The sequence below is a fragment of the Anomaloglossus baeobatrachus genome, chromosome 5 (genome assembly GCF_048569485.1).
Source record: "Anomaloglossus baeobatrachus isolate aAnoBae1 chromosome 5, aAnoBae1.hap1, whole genome shotgun sequence".
Taxonomy (NCBI): Eukaryota; Metazoa; Chordata; class Amphibia; order Anura; family Aromobatidae; genus Anomaloglossus; species Anomaloglossus baeobatrachus.
In genome coordinates this window covers 567,836,250-567,855,899 of record NC_134357.1, presented here as the reverse complement: position 1 = coordinate 567,855,899, position 19,650 = coordinate 567,836,250, and the positions used below count along the sequence as shown (strand labels likewise).

Sequence of the window (19,650 nt, the reverse complement as noted above, 5' to 3'; positions counted from 1 at the left end):
CGGTACATATTTGAAGACAAATTTCCTAAAATACATATAAACAGACAAATCTATACACAGTCATCTGCACTGACATACATAGATATATACATCATACATATACACACATTGTAGGTAATAATATATGGAAGCCGGCAGCAGCCGCACTCACCTACCCCGCTTGTCTCTATCCAGCTCCTCCTCGGTATGTGATCACTCGGCATCACTTTAACAGACCTAGCCACGCACAGTGCACAATGACACCGCTGTGTATGTGTCACAAGGGAGGATAGGGGTTTTATATACTATATATATATATATATATATATATATATACTGTATATATACAGTATATACAGCACAGGAGGGGCTGGGAGCTACAGTATATACAGCACAGGAGGGGCTGGAGGCTACAGTATATACATCACAGGAGGGGCTGGGGGCTACAGTATATACAGCACAGGAGGGGCTGGGGGCTAGAGTATATACAGCACAGGAGGGGCTGGGGGCTAGAGTATATACAGCACAGGAGGGGCTGAGGGCTACAGTATATACAGCACAGGAGGGGCTGGAGGCTACAGTATATATAGCACAGGAGGGGCTGGGGGCTACAGTATATACAGCACAGGAGGGGCTGGGGGCTACAGTATATACAGCACAGGAGGGGCTGGGACAACAGTATATTCAGCACACGAGGGGCTGGGGCAACAGTATATTCAGCACAGGAGGGGCTGGGGGCATAGACAGTACTTAAGGGGCATACATATTAGGCCTGTTTCAGATGTCAGTGATTCTGGTATGTATGTGCTAGTTTTTATATGTACCAGAATCACTGACCTATGCAGACCCATCATAATCAATGGGTCTGCACACACATCAGTGATTTTTCACTGACCGTGTCTCCATGCGGCGTACATGCGTATCCGTGATTGCAGCACAGAAACATGTCTGTTTTTTTTCTGGCATCACTGATGTCCCACAGACAACACTATGGTGTGATCCATGAAACACGTACCAGAAAAACACGGACATTTAAAATAATAAGCTTTTTCAACTCACCTTCTCCAGCGATGCTGAGTTCGGCAGCTGCTCTCTGCTTCTCCCTGGCCGGTTCATTATGGCATGCATATTCATTTATGCAGCCAGAGCCGACCCGGAAGTAGCTGCAGAGGTGAGAGAGCGGTGGCTGGATGATGAATCGTGGGACTCTTCCGCATCACGGAGAGCGGGGGCAGGTGAGTATACGTCCATGTGCAATCACGGAGTACGGATCACGTATCATGGATTACACATGGACAACCACTGTGTGCTGTGAATCACGGAGTATGAAGGAACATATGCGTGTTTAACATATCAGTGAAGAACGTCTGTGTTTTTCACTGAGGGGCATACACGTTACTAAGGGGTATACACATTACTGGAGAAATACATTTTACTGTGGGGCATACAAATTACTGGTAGCATAGATATTACTAAGGGGCATATAGCTCTGGTGTTGGGGCTTATACAGCTCTGGGGGCACATACAGCTCGATGGGGGGGGCTGGGGGCATACAAATCTGGTGTGGGGGCTGGGGGGCACACAGATCTGGTGAGGGGGGGGTGGCTGGAGGCATATAGCTCTGGTGAGGAGAGGGCTGGAGCATACAGATCTGGTGAGGTGGGGGCTGGGGGATACATATCTGGTGGGAGGGGGCTGGAGGCATACAGAGCTGGGGGTGCTGGGGGGCATATAGATCTGGTGGGAGGGCTGGGGGGCATACAGATCTGGTGAGGGGGGCATACAGATCTGGTGTGGGGGCTGGAGGTATACAAATCTGGTGTGGGGGCTAAGGGGCATACAAATCTGGTGTGGGGGCTGGGGGGCACACAGATCTGGTGAGGGGGGGGTGGCTGGAGGCATATAGCTCTGGTGAGGAGAGGGCTGGAGCATACAGATATGGTGAGGTGGGGGCTGGGGGATACAGATCTGGTGGGAAAGGGCTGGAGGCATACAGAGCTGGGGGTGCTGGGGGGCATATAGATCTGGTGGGAGGGCTGGGGGGCATACAGATCTGGTGAGGGGGGCATACAGATCTGGTGTGGGGGCTGGAGGTATACAAATCTGGTGTGGGGGCTAAGGGGCATACAAATCTGGTGTGGGGGCTGGCGGTATACAAATCTGGTGTGGGGGTTGGGGGGCATACAAATCTGGTGAGGGGGGTGGCTGGAGGCATATAGCTCTGGTGAGGAGAGGGCTGGGGCATACAGATCTGGTGAGAGGAGGCTGGGGGATACAGATCTGGTAGGAGGGGGCTGGAGGCCTACCGAACCGGCAGGGTGTTAGGGGGCATATAGATCTGGTGGGGTGGCTGGGGGGTATACAAATCTGGTGTTGGGGCTGGGGGGCATACAAATCTGGTGAAGGGTGGCTGGAGGCATATAGCTCTGGTGAGGAGAGGGCTGCTAGGGCATACAGATCTGGTGAGGGGGGGCTGGGGGATACATATCTGGTGGGAGGGGGCTGGAGGCATACAGAGCTGGGGGGTGCTGGGGGGCATATAGATCTGGTGGGGGGGGCATACAAATTTGGTGAGGAGGCCATACAGATGTGGTGAGGGGGGTGACTGCTGGCATATAGCTCTGGTGAGGAGGGGGTTGGGGCATACAGCTTTGGGTAGGTGGGGGGGGGGTCACATACAGCGTTCTTTGGTGCTGCAGCTCCTCTTCCTGCAGTCTCTTTATCTGTGGACAGAGCTCAGAATGTTGCTCGGTAGCTCCGCCCACAGATGCACTTCCGTACACAAACAGCCCAGCAGTGAGCAGTGCACGCTGAGCTGCAGGTGCCGATTTAAAGTGCCGGCAGCCAGAGTGCTGCTGCCACCCACCCATAACAGCGGCAGCACAGAGCCAGGGCAGTGAAGCAGCGCTCTGCTCTGCTCATGTGCATTAGGAGGGGGAGAATGTCAGACGGGGAGAGAGGGGGTGGGCGGAGCCACGGGACAAAAGCCTCACGATCGTGACACTGGGACACCAGCTGAAATCCGGTACAGTCCCGCTGTATCCGGGACAGTTGGGAGGTATGCTTACAGCCTGGGAAAAGCTGCCTTGGGACGTGCCAGGACCAGGTGTGCTGTCCTCCTGGAAGCTGTACCAGTTTAAGCTGGGGGCCACATTCCCCACCATGCACCGTGGATGTCCACCTGCCTACAGAATTACCAGGATACTTAAAGGGACCCAAACATCAGGATTTTCGTGTATAAGCTGCAGCCAGTGCAGTACTGGCACTATCATGCACAGTGTGTACATACCATCAGGGGGCAGCTCGGGTGTTTAGGCAGTGAAATCCAACTTTATAAAGTTTGAAATTTCGTGCACTTTTTGATTGACGTGTGCACCTCTGCAGATAATGTCCGGGCGGGTTATGCAGGAGTTCCCCGCCTGTTCCTCCCTGCATGATAGTGCCAGTACTGCACTGGCTGCAGCTTATACACGAAAATCCTGATGTTTGGTTCCCTTTAAAGTCTGTCCTGTCCTGGGAGATCTGCACCCCTTGCGTGCTGAACTTCAGTGAAGTACTGGGGTTCCTTTTATCCCAGGAGCTCATCCACTCGCTTCCCCTGAGTTCCTCCTTCCTCTCACCACCCAGGCTCTGGTTAGCTGCTGTCAGGTTGCGCTGTGCCCTAACAGCTTCTCCTCCTCACACACACCATGCAGTCTACTGAACTGCCTGCCTGTGTCAGACTCTCTTCACAGACTCTCTTCACAGACTCTCTTCACAGACTCACTGCTCCTCACTTGCTCCTCCCACTGGTTTAGGTCTCTCCCTCTCCGCAGTCGGCTGCCTGTCATCTCAGTGTCCAGCCCTGTCATCTGGTACTAAGGGAGTCTCCCATCCCGTGTGTGAGCTGTGCAAATGCCCCGGTGAGCTGGTGTGTGTAGACTGGTACAGATACGCAGGATTCGGGCTGTTATAGAGTTGTTACCTTTTTGCGACACCTTGTTTACCGCAGGGGCGTCACACATATATATATATATATATATATATATATATATATATATATATATATATATCAGAGGCATACCTCCCAACCGTCCCGGATACAGCGGGACAGTCCCTCTTCTGAGCCTTTGATCCCGGGTCCCGCCCGTGAGGCTGTTTATCCCGGGCTCCACCCACCCACTGTAGCCCCGCCTCGCTGTTTCTCCCTTCTATTCATTACAGAGCCGACCGCGCACCTACTCCTGTGACTGCTGCTGAGGTATGAATCACCCCTGCAGCAGAGCCGAGCCCCCCCTGCAGCAGAGCGACCCCCCCCTCCCCCAGAGCCGACCCCCCCAGTCCCGGAGCCTGCGTTTCTCTGCAGCTGTTCTCTGACTCCCCCTGTGCGGCTTCTCACTGCTGCAGACACGCGGGGAGTCAGGACGCTGAGGAGCCCGTGCAATCAGCACTCCTCTCTCCTGCAGATAGCACTGGCCAGTAATAACCTATGCAGAGTGACATCTGCAGGCTTCTATTACCGATCAGTGGTCTCCTGCCTGTGGAGCAGAGCTGCTGGGTCCTAGCTTCCCAACAACTTCAGCTCTGCTTTATCCTGGCTGCCCTACCAGTTAAAGGGAACATGTCAGCAGAAATTTCACAATAAAAGTAATAGATTCCCCTCTGCAGCTCCTGGGCTGCTTCTAGAAAGGTTCCTGTTGTTATTGTGCCCCCTTTGAGACCTACAAAAATACTTTATGAAGTCTTACCTTTTTGTATGCAAATGTGTTTTTATGGTCACGGGGGCGGGCTGTCTGGCGTCCGTTATTCCCCCTCCTGCCGCTTTACGCAGTCCCCCATTGCTCATTTACATACACAAGGACGCCTTCCTCATGTAACTGTCCTCCCGAAGATTTGCGCATGTGAACGCTTTTTCAGGTGATTGCGCAGGCACGAGATTATGGGCGGCGCTGTGATTGTCATCAGCAGCGTTAACCAAGTACCCGCCCATAATCTCGTGCCCGCACTTTTCCCTCTGACTCCACCGTTATGCGCAAGTGCTGGCCATATGAACCATGTTACCTATTACCGCTTGCACGAGATTATGGGAAGGTACTTGGATAACTTTGCTGATGACAATCACAGCGCCGCCCATAATCTCGCGCCCACGGTAATAGGTAACATGGTTCATATGGACAGTGCTTGCGCATAACGGTGGAGGCAGAGTGAGAAGCGCGGGCACGAGATTATGGGTGGGTACTTGGATGACGCTGCTGATGACAATCACAGCGCCGCCCATAATCTCGCGCCCACGGTAATAGGTAACATGGTTCATATGGACAGTGCTTGCGCATAACGGTGGAGGCAGAGTGAGAAGCGCGGGCACGAGATTATGGGCGGGTACTTGGATGACGCTGCTGATGACAATCACAGCGCCGCCCATAATCTCGCGCCCACGGTAATAGGTAACATGGTTCATATGGACAGTGCTTGCGCATAACGGTGGAGGCAGAGTGAGAAGCGCGGGCACGAGATTATGGGCAGGTACTTGGATGACGCTGCTGTTGACAATCACAGCGCCGCCCATAATCTCGCGCCCATGGTAATAGGTAACGTGGTTCATATGGCCAGTGCTTGCGCATAACGGTGGAGGCAGAGTGAGAAGCGTGGGCACGAGATTATGGGCGGGTACTTGGATGACGCTGCTGATGACAATCACAGCGCCGCCCATAATCTCGCGCCCATGGTAATAGGTAACGTGGTTCATATGGCCAGTGCTTGCGCATAACGGTGGAGGCAGAGTGAGAAGCGCGGGCACGAGATTATGGGCAGGTACTTGGATGACGCTGCTGATGACAATCACAGCGCCGCCCATAATCTCGCGCCCATGGTAATAGGTAACGTGGTTCATATGGCCAGTGCTTGCGCATAACGGTGGAGGCAGAGTGAGAAGCGCGGGCACGAGATTATGGGCGGGTACTTGGATGACGCTGCTGATGACAATCACAGCGCCGCCCATAATCTCGCGCCTGCGCAATCACCTCAAAAGCGTTCACACTTTGCACAGTGCTCAGTCCCGCGAGAGTGGCACTGGGCATGCACAAAACTTCAGGAGGACAGTTACATGAGGAAGGCGTCCTCATGTATGGAAATGAGCAATGGGGGACGGCGTACAGCGGCAGGAGGGGGAATAACGGACGCCAGGCAGCCCGCCCCCGTGACCATAAAAACAGATTTGCATACAAAAAGGTAAGACTTCATAAAGTATTTTTTTAGGTCTCAAAGGGGGCACAATAGCAACAGGAACCTTTCCAGAATGCAGCCCAGGAGCTGTAGAGGGGAATCTTTTATTTTTTTTGCTAAATTTCTGGTGACAGGTTCCCTTTAAAGGGAACCTATCAGGTGCAATCTGCACTCAGAGCCAGGAGCAGTTCTGGGTGTATATTGCTAATCCCTGCCTAACTGTCCCTGTATACACTAGCATAGATAAAGGCATCTATAGAAAAAGTATTTTTAAAGAGCTTATATCTTATGCTAATTAGCGCGGGGACTAGTCCCAAGGGCGTTACTTCACTTGGCTAGTCGGCTCACATAGCGTGTTAGTACTCACACAGGGGCGTAATAACATGCTAACATGCTATGCGAGCCGACTAGCCAAGTGAAGTAACGCCCTTGTGACTAGTCCCCGCGCTCATTAGCATAAGATATAAGATCTTTAAAAATATTTGTTCTTGATCTCTTTATCTATGCTAGTGTATACAGGGACGGTTAGGCAGGGATTAGCAATATGTGCCCAGAACTGCTCCTGGCTCTGAGTGCATATTGCACCTGACAGGTTCACTTTAAAGGGAACCTGTCACCAGATTTGGGGCCTATAAGCTGCGGCCACCACCAGCGGGATCTTATGTACACATTCTAACATGCTGCATACCTCCCAACCGTCCCGGATACAGCGGGACTTTCACGCTTTACGTTGTTTGTCCCGTTGCCACGGGCGGGACGGCCGGCTCCCGGGCTCCGCCCACCCACTCTCTCTCCGCCTCCCTGCTTTTCCCTCCTACCATCCTAGTAGACGTGGCATAGAGAGGAGCGCTGCCTGTGCTGCTGCTGGTACAGTAAACTAATCTCCCCAGCGCTGATTTCCCTCCCTCCCCCCTCACCCCCGGCCGGAGCCTGTCTGTGCGGTCGGCCGGCCGCCTGTCTGTGCGGTCGGCCGGCCGCCTGTCTGTGCGGTCGGCCGGCCGCCTGTCTGTGCGGTCGGCCGGCCGCCTGTCTGTGCGGTCGGCCGGCCGCCTGTCTGTGCGGTCGGCCGGCCGCCTGTCTGTGCGGTCGGCCCGCCGCCTGTCTGTGCGGGCGCCCCCCCTGCCGCCTGTCTGTGCGGGCGCCACCCGCCGCCTGTCTGTGCGGGGCGCCCCCCGCCGCCTGTCTGTGCGGGCGCCCCCCTGCCGCCTGTCTGTGCGGGCGCCCCCCTGCCGCCTGTCTGTGCGGGGCGCCCCCCTGCCGCCTGTCTGTGCGGGCGCCCCCCTGCCGCCTGTCTGTGCGGGCGCCCCCCGCCGCCTGTCTGTGCGGGCGGCCCGCCGCCTCATTGTGCGGGCAGCCGGCCGCCTCTCTGTGCGGGCGGCTGGCCGCCTCTCTGTGCGGGCGGCCCGCTGCCTGTCTGTGAAGGCGGCCGGCCGCCTGTCTGTGAAGGCGACCGGCCGCCTCACTGTGCGGGCGACCGGCTGCCTCACTGTGGCTGCCTGCGTGTCCGTGCTGGAGGCCCGCCGGCTGCCTGCGTGTCCGTGCTGGAGGCCCGCCGGCTGCCTGCGTGTCCGTGCTGGAGGCCCGCCGGCTGCCTGCGTGTCCGTGCTGGAGGCCCGCCGGCTGCCTGCGTGTCCGTGCTGGAGGCCCGCCGGCTGCCTGCGTGTTTGTGCTGAATGGGTGTGGATGGGGAGTGGATATGGGCGTGACTGTGAAATGGGTGTGGTTAGGGGGCGTGGCCTAAAAATTTGCCGCGGCGCGCTACGCGCGCCGCAAACTTTGTCCCTCTTTTCCTTCTTTAAAAGTTGGGAGGTATGATCAGAGGCGTATCTACGGGGGGCTGGTGGGGCATCTGCCCTGGGCGCTGTGTCAGAGGAGGCGCTGTCAGGCCGACTGATGCAGCACTCTGAGCGACCAGGGACGGCATCAGCACCTTTCAGCGAGGGCGGTGATGTATGCTGCGGCCCCCGGGCCGAGTTCCGGTGCCCGCAGCGATCATGTCGGCACCCGCACTTCCCTGGCTGATGGCTCTTACATCCATACCTGAACGCAGCCTTCTCTGTGGTCTGCAGAGCCTAAGTTCATCTGTGGGCGGAGCTAGCACGCAGCAAGCACTGCGTCCAATAGAAAAGGTAGATGCTAGAATGTACGGGTTCCTTCCAGGTATGGCTTGTCATGAAGCTGGTCACGCCCACTAACCTGGAAGGAGCCCATACATTCTAGGCTCAACCCACAGATGAAGACACTGTCAGACAGGAGCCTATGCATCAACTTCACACTGAGCTGTATGTCCTGTCCCCCCACCTAGTGCTATATACCCCAGAACTGTCTATTAACCCTACCACAGTGCTATATACCCCAGAACTGTCTATTAACCCCATTACAGTGCTATATACTCCAGAAATGTCTATTAACCACCCCAGTGCTGTATACCCCCAGAACTGTCTATTAACCCCACCCCAGTGGTATATACCTCCAGAACTGTCTATTAACCCCACCCCAGTGCTATATACCCCAGAACTGTCTATTCACCCCACCCCAGTAGTATATACCCCCAGAACTGTCTATTCACCCCACCCCAGTGGTATATACCCCAGAACTGTCTATTAACCCCACCCCAGTGCTATATACCCCAGAACTGTCTATTAACCCCATTACAGTGCTATATACTCCAGAAATGTCTATTAACCACCCCAGTGCTGTATACCCCCAGAACTGTCTATTAACCCCACCCCAGTGGTATATACCTCCAGAACTGTCTATTAACCCCACCCCAGTGCTATATACCCCAGAACTGTCTATTCACCCCACCCCAGTGGTATATACCCCAGAACTGTCTATTAACCCCACCCCAGTGCTATATACCCCAGAACTGTCTATTAACCCCACCCCAGTGATATATACCCCCAGAACTGTCTATTAACCCCACCCCAGTGGTATATACCCCCAGAACTTTCTATTAACCCCACCCCAGTGGTATATACCCCCAGAACTTTCTATTAACCCCACCCCAGTGGTATATACCCCCAGAGCTGTCTATTCACCCCACCCCAGTGCTATATACCACCTGAATTGTCTATTAACCCCACCCCAGTGCTGTATACCCCCAGAACTGTCTATTCAGCCAACCCAAGTGCTATTTAACCCCTGAACTGTCTATTCACCCCACCCCAGTGCTGTATACCCCCAGAACTGTCTATTAACCCCACCCCAGTGGTATATACCCCCAGAACTGTATATTAACCCCACCCCAGTGCTGTATACCCCCAGAACTCTCTATTCATCCTACTCCAGCGCTATATAACCCCTGAACTGTCTATTCACCCCACCCCAGTGCTGTATAACCCCAGAACTGTCTGTTAACCCCACCCCAGTGCTATATACCCCCCTAACTCTGTAATCACTCCACCACAGTGCTATATACCCCCAGAACTCTCTATTCACCCCACCCCATTGCTATATACCCCCAGAACTCTCTATTCACCCGACCCCATTGCTATATACCCCCAGAACTGTCTATTCACCCCACCCCAGTGCTGTATACCACCAGAACTGTCTATTCACCCCACCCAAGTGCTATATAACCCCAGAACTGTCTATTCACCCCACCCCAGTGCTGTATACCCCTCAGAACTGTCTGTCCCCTGACCCCAGTGCTGTATACCCACCAGAACTGTCTGTCCCCTAATCCCAGTGCTGTATACCCACCAGAACTCTGTTCTCCCCACAGCTGTATCTACCCCCACCACAGTGCTGTATACCCAGCAGAGCTGTTTGTCCCCCAGTCCAGTGCTGTATACCCTCAGAGCTGTTTGTCCCCCACTCCAGTGCTGTATACCCCCCTGAGCTGTTTGTCTTCCACTCCAGTGCTGTATAACCCCAGTGCTGTATGTCCCCCCCACTCCAGTGCAGTATACCACCCCAGAGCTGTATACCCCCACTCCAGTGCAGTATACCATCCTAGAGCTGTATACCCCACAGAGCTGTATGTCCCCCACCCCAGTGCTGTATACCCCTCCAGAGCTGTACTTCCCTCACTCCAGTGCTATTTACCCGCCAGAGTTGTACGTCCCCCACCCCAGTGCTGTATACTACCTCAGATCTGAATGCCCCCCTCAAGAGATGTACGTCCCCAGCCTCTCCTGTGATATATATACAGCAGTGTCAGTGTGCTCTGTGTGTGGCCATGTCTGTTAGTCATGGCCACCAATCAGCGCAGCACAGCCACATGCCGAGGAGGAGCTGGACGGAGACAAGCGGGGGAGGTGAGTGAGGCTGCTGCCGGCTTCCCCATATTAATAATATCTGTAATGTGTCTGTGTGTGCATGTATCGCAAGATCGGGTCACAGTCGCATGACACTCGGCTCATGTTCGCAGTAGAGCCTGAGCCGAGGGTCATTAGCATATTGCATCCGTTGCACTCACATTTGATGCCATACGTTAATATGACTCCAGCCTTTATTTGTGATACTGACTAATTCTCATCATTAGGCCTCAGTCCCACTTGTGCATTGCTTCCCATGCGAGAGCATCAGATGCGATATGCTAATGACCCTTGGCTCAGGCTCTGCTGCGAGCATGAGCCGAGTGTCATGCGGCTATGATCCAATCTTGCGATCAGATCACAGCTTCGGTCAAGAGAAACGGAGGGAGTAATTCTCCCCCTTCTCCACGGCCTGTCTCTGCGTACATCGTACTGCACTCTGATGACATCCAAGTGCAGTGCAATGTTTCACACGCTCCCGTAGACCTGTATGGGTATGTGAGCTGAGACTCTCAGTCACTCGCAGCATGCTGCAATTCTTTTTTCATGCCAATATATCATGAAAAATCAATTGCAGATGGACACTGCCCCATCATTTTACACTGGTGCTACTGCAATTCAATGTTTTATCGGATTGCACTCGTCCATGCAAAACGCAAGTAGAACCGAGGCCTTACTGTAGTTCCTGTACAGTCCTCAGTCTGATGATGACTGATAACTCCCAAGTATCTCCTTACCATTGTTAAAAGGAATCTGTGACCAGGTTTTTGCTGCCCCATCTAAGAGCAGCATAATGTAGAGACAGACCCTGATTTCAGCGATGTGTCACTTACTGAGCTTTTTGCTGTCATTTTGATAAAATCAATGTTTTCTCTGCTGCAGAGCTAGCAGTTATACAGACCTCATGAATATGCTGGACTACCTGCAGCATGCCAAGCAGTCCTGTAATGAATAATCTACTTCTGATTAAACAATGATTTTATCAAAACTACACTAAGCAGCACAGTAAGTAACACACCGCTTGAATCAGGATCTCTGCCCCTACGTTATGCTGCTCTCAGATTAGTTACAGCAAGATGGAATTGCAGCTGTATATTGCTCAGGCCAAAAGTCTACTACTACTCCAGCAGGATACAGCTAAACCCCCACTAGGTGGAGGCAACACAAGTGCAGGTGGAGCCATTCACACTCACTTCGAAATATGGAGGAGGTGATGGCTGGATGGTAAAACTGCACACTAGTGGCTTGCATAGAGCACTGTTCACACTAGCAGACGCACAGTCACAAACCCGCAGCCTATTAGGTGACGCCCATACTATTAGATCAGGCGGGCTGCCAAGCCGTACCCCCACTGCGCGCTACGTAGGGACAGAAACTCTGATAGCAAGGCCTAACAAAAAGGGGCCTGGCTGTATCCTGTACTCTATGCAAGCCACTAGTGTGCAGCTTTACCATCCAGCCATCACCTCCTCCATATTTGTAAGTGAGTGTGAATGGCTCCACCTGCACTTGTGTTGCCTCCACCTAGTGTAGGTTTAGCTGTATCCTGCTGGAGTAGTAGTAGACTTTTGGCCTGAGCAATATACAGCTGCAATTCTATCTTGCTGTAAGTAATGATATTCTCTTTTGCTTTTTGATATTATATATAGTGTAGGGACCTACAAGCATGAGGTTCCCGTGACGAGGGTTGTAGGCTTACGTCTTATGGCCATAACGCTAACAAAAAACCTCAAAAACATTTTTTGTACAGGATACAGCCAGGCCCCTTTTTGTTAGGCCTTGCTATCAGAGTTTCTGTCCCTACGTAGCGCGCAGTGGGGGTACGGCTTGGCAGCCCGCCTGATCGAATAGTATGGGCGTCACCTAATAGGCTGCGGGTTTGTGACTGTGCGTCTGCTAGTGTGAACAGTGCTCTATGCAAGCCACTAGTGTGCAGTTTTACCATCCAGCCATCACCTCCTCCATATTTGGAAGTGAGTGTGAATGGATCCACCTGCACTTGTGTTGCCTCCACCTAGTGGGGGTTTAGCTGTATCCTGCTGGAGTAGTAGTAGACTTTTGACCTGAGCAATATACAGCTGCAATTCCATCTTGCTGTAAGTAATGATATTCTTTTTTGCTTTTTTATATGCTCTCAGATTAGGTGTTAAAATCCTGGTGACAAATTCCCTTTAAGGATGTACTGGAAGTTGTAAATTCCTGCAATACAAATGTCTATGTGTCTGACCTAACATTACAATTGATGTACCATTCTTGTGGTTTTGATGATGTATTTCTGTACTGATGAGGGTTTTGATGCTGTGTTTCTAAATTTATGGGGTGATATGGATGAATTTCTGTACTTCTGGTGGTTGTGATGCTGTGTTTCTGTATTGATGGGGGTTCTCATTATGTATTTCTGTACCTCTGGTGGTTCTGGTGCTGTTACTAGTTCTGATCCTGTACACAAGTAACAATACATAAATTGTAAGATTGGACAACCCCTTTACTTAGAATTGGGCTACACTGCTTAACTGTATAAGTAAAGTCTTGTCCAGGTTTGAGATGAAAGTTTCCAGTCTCTCTAGGTGACTGCAGGCTTCTGAATTCTCACAGCGCTTGCACACTTTTTGGATTCTCCGGTGCCAGTGACGAGAGTGGACGGTCATACGAGCGCAAGTATGAGATTTTTATATTTCTGGCCACATTCTGACTAGATGTGTCCGGCCTTACTCAATTCATTTTTATTGAGCGAGGCCATACATATCTAGTCTGCACGTGACCATGTGCATGTAAATCACATACTTGCAGTTTCGTTACCTCCCATTCACCGCCGGCACCAGAGAATCCTGACAGTGTGCAGTGTGAGAATTCAGAAATCTACAGTCACATAGAGTGACACATAGATTGACTGCAGATTTTTATCTCAAACCCGGAAAAGCCCTTTGCTTGTAAAATTAAACAGTGTCGCCCAATCCTAACAGCATGTAATATACTCTCTGTCAGGATTCAGCTCTGCTCGCTGTTTCCAGCAGACACCACATGGCCTCTCTACTCATATGTGATTTTCATACTTGCATGAGACAATTAGATTTTCTTCCTATGTTTCTCTTTGAACTTTGAGAGAATTATTAGGAGCAGCTCGTCATCACGTGACTAAGTGTGCAAATTACATATAAATGGTCACACGGGGGGGCACCAAATTGAATTCTTACCCCGGGTGCCGGAATGCCTAGATACACCTCTGTATATGTGTGTATATATATGAGCACCTCAAAAAATCAACTCCATTCTAGTGGTTTCTATGAGGAGTTGTCTAGATTGGAGTTGATTTTCTGAGGGAGGGAGATCCTCAATATATCACCTCCATTCTAGTCACCTCAGTACAGAGCCATCTAGAGTGGAGGGGCTAAAATGAGGGATTAAAAAAAAAGTGTCTACAGTGAGGGCCTCAAAAATCAACTCCATTCTAGTCACCTCACTAGGGAGCCATCTAGTGTGGAGGGGCTAAAATGAGGATCACAAAAAATCAACTCCATTCTAGACGCAACCCTAGATATATGGCTGCTCTGTGCTTCCAGGACCTGTGATGATGTCACATGGAGGGGAGGAGTCAGGGGTCACATGATCAGCTCCTCAGTGTATGCAGGGCTCTGTTGTGCTGGGTGTCATGGTGCTGGATGAGGGGAAGTTTATGTGTGGGGTCAGGAGGGGTTTACAGTGTGGATGTAGCAGAGCCGTGTGTGTACGAGGTGTACGGAGCGGAGCCGTGTGTGTACGAGGTGTACGGAGCGGAGCCGTGTGTGTACGAGGTGTACGGAGCAGAGCCGCGTGTGTACGAGGTGTACGGAGCGGAGCCGCGTGTGTACGAGGTGTACGGAGCGGAGCCGCGTGTGTACAAGGTGTACGGAGCGGAGCCGAGCCGCGTGTGTACGAGGTGGTGCTGGATGAGGGGAAGTTTATGTGTGGGGTCAGGAGGGGTTTACAGTGTGGATGTAGCAGAGCCGTGTGTGTACGAGGTGTACGGAGCGGAGCCGTGTGTGTACGAGGTGTACGGAGCGGAGCCGTGTGTGTACGAGGTGTACGGAGCGGAGCCGCGTGTGTACGAGGTGTACGGAGCGGAGCCGTGTGTGTACGAGGTGTACGATGTGTACGGATCTGAGCCATGTATGTATAAAGTATGTGGAGCAGAGCCGTGTGTATATAACGTGTACAGAGCCGAGGCGTGTGTGTACGGATTGGAGCCACGTGTTTCCTACCTTTATAGAAAGTGGAGCCGCGTTTTTCGACGTGCATAGAGCAGAGCCGCATGTGTACAACGTGAGCACAGCTGTGTGTACGACGTGTGCGGAGCGGAGCCGCATATGTACAATGTGCATGGAGTGGAGCCGTGTGTGTTCAATGTGTACATAGCCGAACCACGTGTGTACGACGTACGCGGAGCAGAGCCATGTTTGTACAACTTAAATGGAGTGAATCTGTGTTTGTACGTGTATGGAGCGGAGCCGTGTGTACGATGTGTATAGAGCGGAGCCGTGTGTACGATGTGTATGGAGCGGAACCGTGTGTACAATGTGTACGGAGCGGAGCTGTGTGTGTACCTCATCTCTAAGCCGACTGCAGGTAGGCCAGATTCTTGTGGTCGGTGTAGATGACAGCGGGATGCAGAGCCCCTCCAGTAGGTAACGCCACTGCTCCAGAGCTATCTTTATAGTCAACAATTCTTGCTCGCCAAACGAGTAGTTGCGCTCAGGGACAGAGAATACATTGGAAAAGAAAGCACAAGTTACCATTCGACTGCTAGAAGATTTCTGCATGAAAACCGCACCGGCCCCAGAGGGAGAAGCTTCCACTTCTAAGACCTGTTTTTGATCTCCAGCCTCAGCCGTGCTGGAGCCGATTAGAAGGCCCGATTAAGGGAGAAAAGTGCGCTCTCAGTGTCAGGAGTCCACAACTTGGGATTTGCACCCTTGCGGGTCAAGACAGTGATCGGGACGATTTGGAAGTAGAAATGTGGAATAAATTAGTAGTAGTAATTGACGAAACCCAAGACCTGCTGAATTGTCTTCACACTGTCAGGATGAGGCCACATCTGAAGCACCGACAACTTCTCCGGATCCATTTTCAAACCTGTGTCAAAGATTATGTAGCTCAGGAAGGTAAGGGAAGTCTGTTCAAACGAAGATGCACGTCTCGAACTTGGCGTACAGACAACTCTCCCTCAACCTCTGCAGGACCTAATGGAGATTTCTCCTGTGTATTGGAAGCTTGGTGGAGAACACCAGAATGTTGTCTAGGTACATAACCACACACGAGTAGAGAAGGTCCCAGAAAACATAATTCACAAACTCTTGGAGCGTCTTGCCTTGCTGAACCCAAATGGCATTACTTGCTACTCGTAGTTGCCGTTGTGGGTGTTCAAGGCAGTCTTCCATTCATCCCCTGCTCATATACGAATAGATTATATGCTCCACGGAGGATGAGTTTTGACAAGATTCTGGAGCCTCAAAGGCGGTCAAACAACTCAGGTATAAGTGGCAGCAGATATTTATTTTTGACCGTGATTTGAGCGAGACCTCTATAGTCGATACACGGTCGGATGGAGCCATCTTTTTTCTTTAAGAAAATAACTCAGCCCCAGCCCATGAGGAGGACTTATGGATAAATCCCCTTGCCAGATACTACTTAATATACTCAGACATGGCCTGGGTCTCTGTCTGGGACAAGGGGTGAGGAACTCGGATGTAGGTCAATAGGACAATCATACAGCCTATATGGTGGTAAAGTCTCAGCATCCTTGTCAAAGATATCAGTGTAGGATCATTAGGTGGATGACAGACTCGAAAGATTTGAAGAAGTCGCTGGTGGTCAGGCAGGATGGACAGGAACAAGACATTTCTTGTAACAAGACTGATCCTGTCTGAAAGATGCGCGTACATTTGAATAGTGGCGCAGTCTCCAGGACAGGTCTGGGACTTCCGCAGTGCAGGACCTACGGTGATATCACATGACTGTGATGTCACCACAGGTCCTTCTGCAGACGCGCAAACTGCAGCGATAGTACGGAACTTGTGCTATCGCTGCAGTTTGTGATGGAAAGGCTGGGGGCCCTCAGAGTGTGGGGGGGGGCCATCAGAGTGTGGGGGCCCTGCCCAGTCTGCTGCACATAACGCCGGCCCCGAAAAACCGGCGGCCCCACGGCGCTATACACTGCTCCACACTATAAAAGGCACATGGGCCCACTGAGGGCCCGGGGCCTACCGGGGGATTCCCCGCTACCCCACCGGGCCAGACCGACCCTGGTTACAGGCCTCACTTTTTATACATCTGTGGGGAACAATCCAACCCTTCCTGAATTCCTACATCTAGATGGATTTGAGAAATGGATTTCATCCGGTATTACGAGACTAAAGCGGGCTTTACACGCTACGATATATCAAACAATATGTCGCCGGGGTCACATCGTTAGTGACGCACATCCGGCCTCGTTTGACATATCGTAGCGTGTAACACAAATGAGCAACTGTGAACGAGCAAAAATACTCACCTTATTGTTGCTCGTTGACACGTCGCTCATTTTCAAAATATCGAACGTCCTTCTGTGCTCCGGTTGTTCATCGTTCCCGAGGAAGCACACGTCGCTCCGTGTGAGACCCCGGGAACGATGAACTGCAGCTTACCTGCGGCCACCGCCAATGCGGAAAGAAGGAGGTGGGCGGGATGTTTATGTCCCGCTCATTTCCGCCCTTCCGCTTCTATTGGCCGGCCGCTGTGTGACATCGCTGTGACGCCGAACGTCCCTCCCCCTTCAGGAAGTGGATGTTCGCCACCCACAGCGAGGTCGTTCGGGAGGTAAGTACATGTGACGGGGGTTGCTGACTTTTTGCGACACAGGCAACAAATTGCCCGTGCCACACAAACGATGGTGACGGGTGCGATTGCAATTGCGATCGCACGAGAAATTGCAGCATGTAAAGCAGGCTTTAGCCACCTTTTGTCCAATAATGATTTCTGCTGGTTTCAGCAATTAGAAGAATGTAACCTCCGCATAGATGTTGTCATCAATATATTCAGGTCTGATCCAGTAAAAATCTTTTTATACACAAAACAGAATTAAAAAACTTGTACTGTTATCAGACATGATGATGAGCACAATATCTAATTCACGGAAAACGTCTGGTGAGATTTCTGGACTTTATAATGTGCCTCTATCCAAATATGCAAAAAATTATTGGGTCCATCACTGACGACCAGTGGACAATGATCCTTGAAGGGGTCAGATCTATATCCCTAGTAGACATTGTAGACTGTCCATAGGGGATATATGACCCTCTGTTTATCCACAAGGTCGGCATATGTACAGAGGACAAAGTTTGGAAGTGCTTAGCGGAAGCTGCTGGATTATAAATATTTTTTGGAGTAATGGTATTACGATGGTAAAATAATAATCAGCAGGTTTGGTCGGAGCCACCAAGGTTTTATATAAGGCAATATAGAAGAACTGACACTGGACACACGTGGGAAAACTGTGGCAGGACGTATATTGTTTCTTGCACATAACTTGATAACATTTAGATGGATTCAGACGACCATCCGACAAAACGTGATTAACAAAGTCATTACTACAGGACTGTATGAGAAGGGGATTTATTCTAAAAGAAACACCAGAGGCAAAAATGAGAGCACTGGCGCTGGAGACTTCGGGCTTCCAAAGTGTCAATACGAGATGGGGTCCTTGTCCCTGGAGCTTCTCTACTAGTTATGAGACTCACTGATCTTACTCATAAAAAGAGTCCGAGTAAAATAGAAACTGTCTAAATATGAGCAGCTTGTCTGATCTATAAGTCATTGTATAAAGAACTATGGAGACAGCGCTATTCTTCTGTTTAAAATATGATATAGCTGTAGCCCTAATATTTCAGTACAAGACGTCACTGTATAGATAATCTTACCCCAGCATTCCGGAATGGGAAAAATTGGAAGGGGGAGGTTGGGGGGGGGGGATCATTTTTTTGTCATTTCTCTTAAAAAAAATGGAAAAAATGTTTTGCTTCTCAGGTTATTGAGACAATTTAGTAAGCATTTAAAATCAAAAGTTCCCTTAAACCCTGTAATTAGAGATGGTTGTACACAGACAGTAAAAGTCCAGATCCATGCTATTTCAAACTTATTTAAGTGCCAGACCCGGACCCAGGATTCCTGGTGTTAATCTGAATCCGGCAACTCGGGAAATAAAAAAAAAAAAAAAAAAAAAAAAAGAAAAAAGGAAAAATAAAAATGAAGCAAGTGCTTCATACTTACTGAGGCATCAGCGCAGCTGTACACTGCTCCTGCAGCTGCTCATGCTTCTTCTGGTGCTTATAACCCTCATTTATTTGCACTGCTTTCCCCGCCCACCGGCATCTGTGATTGGTTGCAGCCAGACATACCCCCAACCTCTGTAACAGTGTCTGCCTGCAACGAATCACAGACACTCTCTGCGGGTCTATATCATAGGGTCCCCCCATATTATGATACCCAACACAGATAAAGCTTACGGCTACAAGCTGAAGTCACCAGCCATGCACTTATCTTCATTGTGTATCAAAATAGGAGGAACCACATGCCACTTTTTTTTTTAAATTAGTTAAATAAATGATTGAATTAGAAAAACAAAACAGCGTGCGGTCCCCTCCCCAATTTTCATACCCAGCCATGATAAAGCCCGCCAGTCCTGGTTATCTGCGAGTCCACCCATCCCTACCTATATTAGGTGTATTGGGGAATAGAGAAGGGAGTCACTTCCCAATGATGATGAAAAAAATACTAAAAACTTAGCGAAAAGTGATTTTAAAAACTGGATCAGACCAGATGTTCCCGCAAAGAAGGAATGGATCATAGATGGAAATAGTAATTTGTAATATGAACATGTTTACCATTATAGCATAGAGAAGACATTGTTCAGACATGGAGATTGTGCACCGAAACTAAGGCGGGCTTTGCACGCTGCGACATCGGTAACAATGTCGCTGCAGCGATAGTCCCCGCCCCCGTCGCAGGTACGATATCTTGTGATTGCTGGCGTAGCGAACATTATCGCTACGCCAGCTTCACATGCACTCACCTGCCCTGCGACGTCACTCTGGTCGGCGAACCGCCTCCTTACTAAGGGGGCGGGTCGTGCGGCGTCATAGCGACGTCACATGGCAGGCAGCCAATAGAAGCGGAGGGGCGGAGATGAGCGGGACGT

General features: G+C 51.0%; 1 protein-coding gene across 1 annotated transcript in view; it reads right to left on the bottom strand.

Annotated features, from left to right (window-relative positions):
• The window catches only part of LOC142313047 (uncharacterized), a 167,376-nt gene that overhangs the window by 67,094 nt on the left and 80,632 nt on the right, over positions 1–19,650 (bottom strand). The window contains 1 exon segment of the mRNA XM_075352033.1: positions 17,928–18,073. Within this exon segment, the coding sequence (XP_075208148.1) occupies positions 17,928–18,073 (146 nt within the window).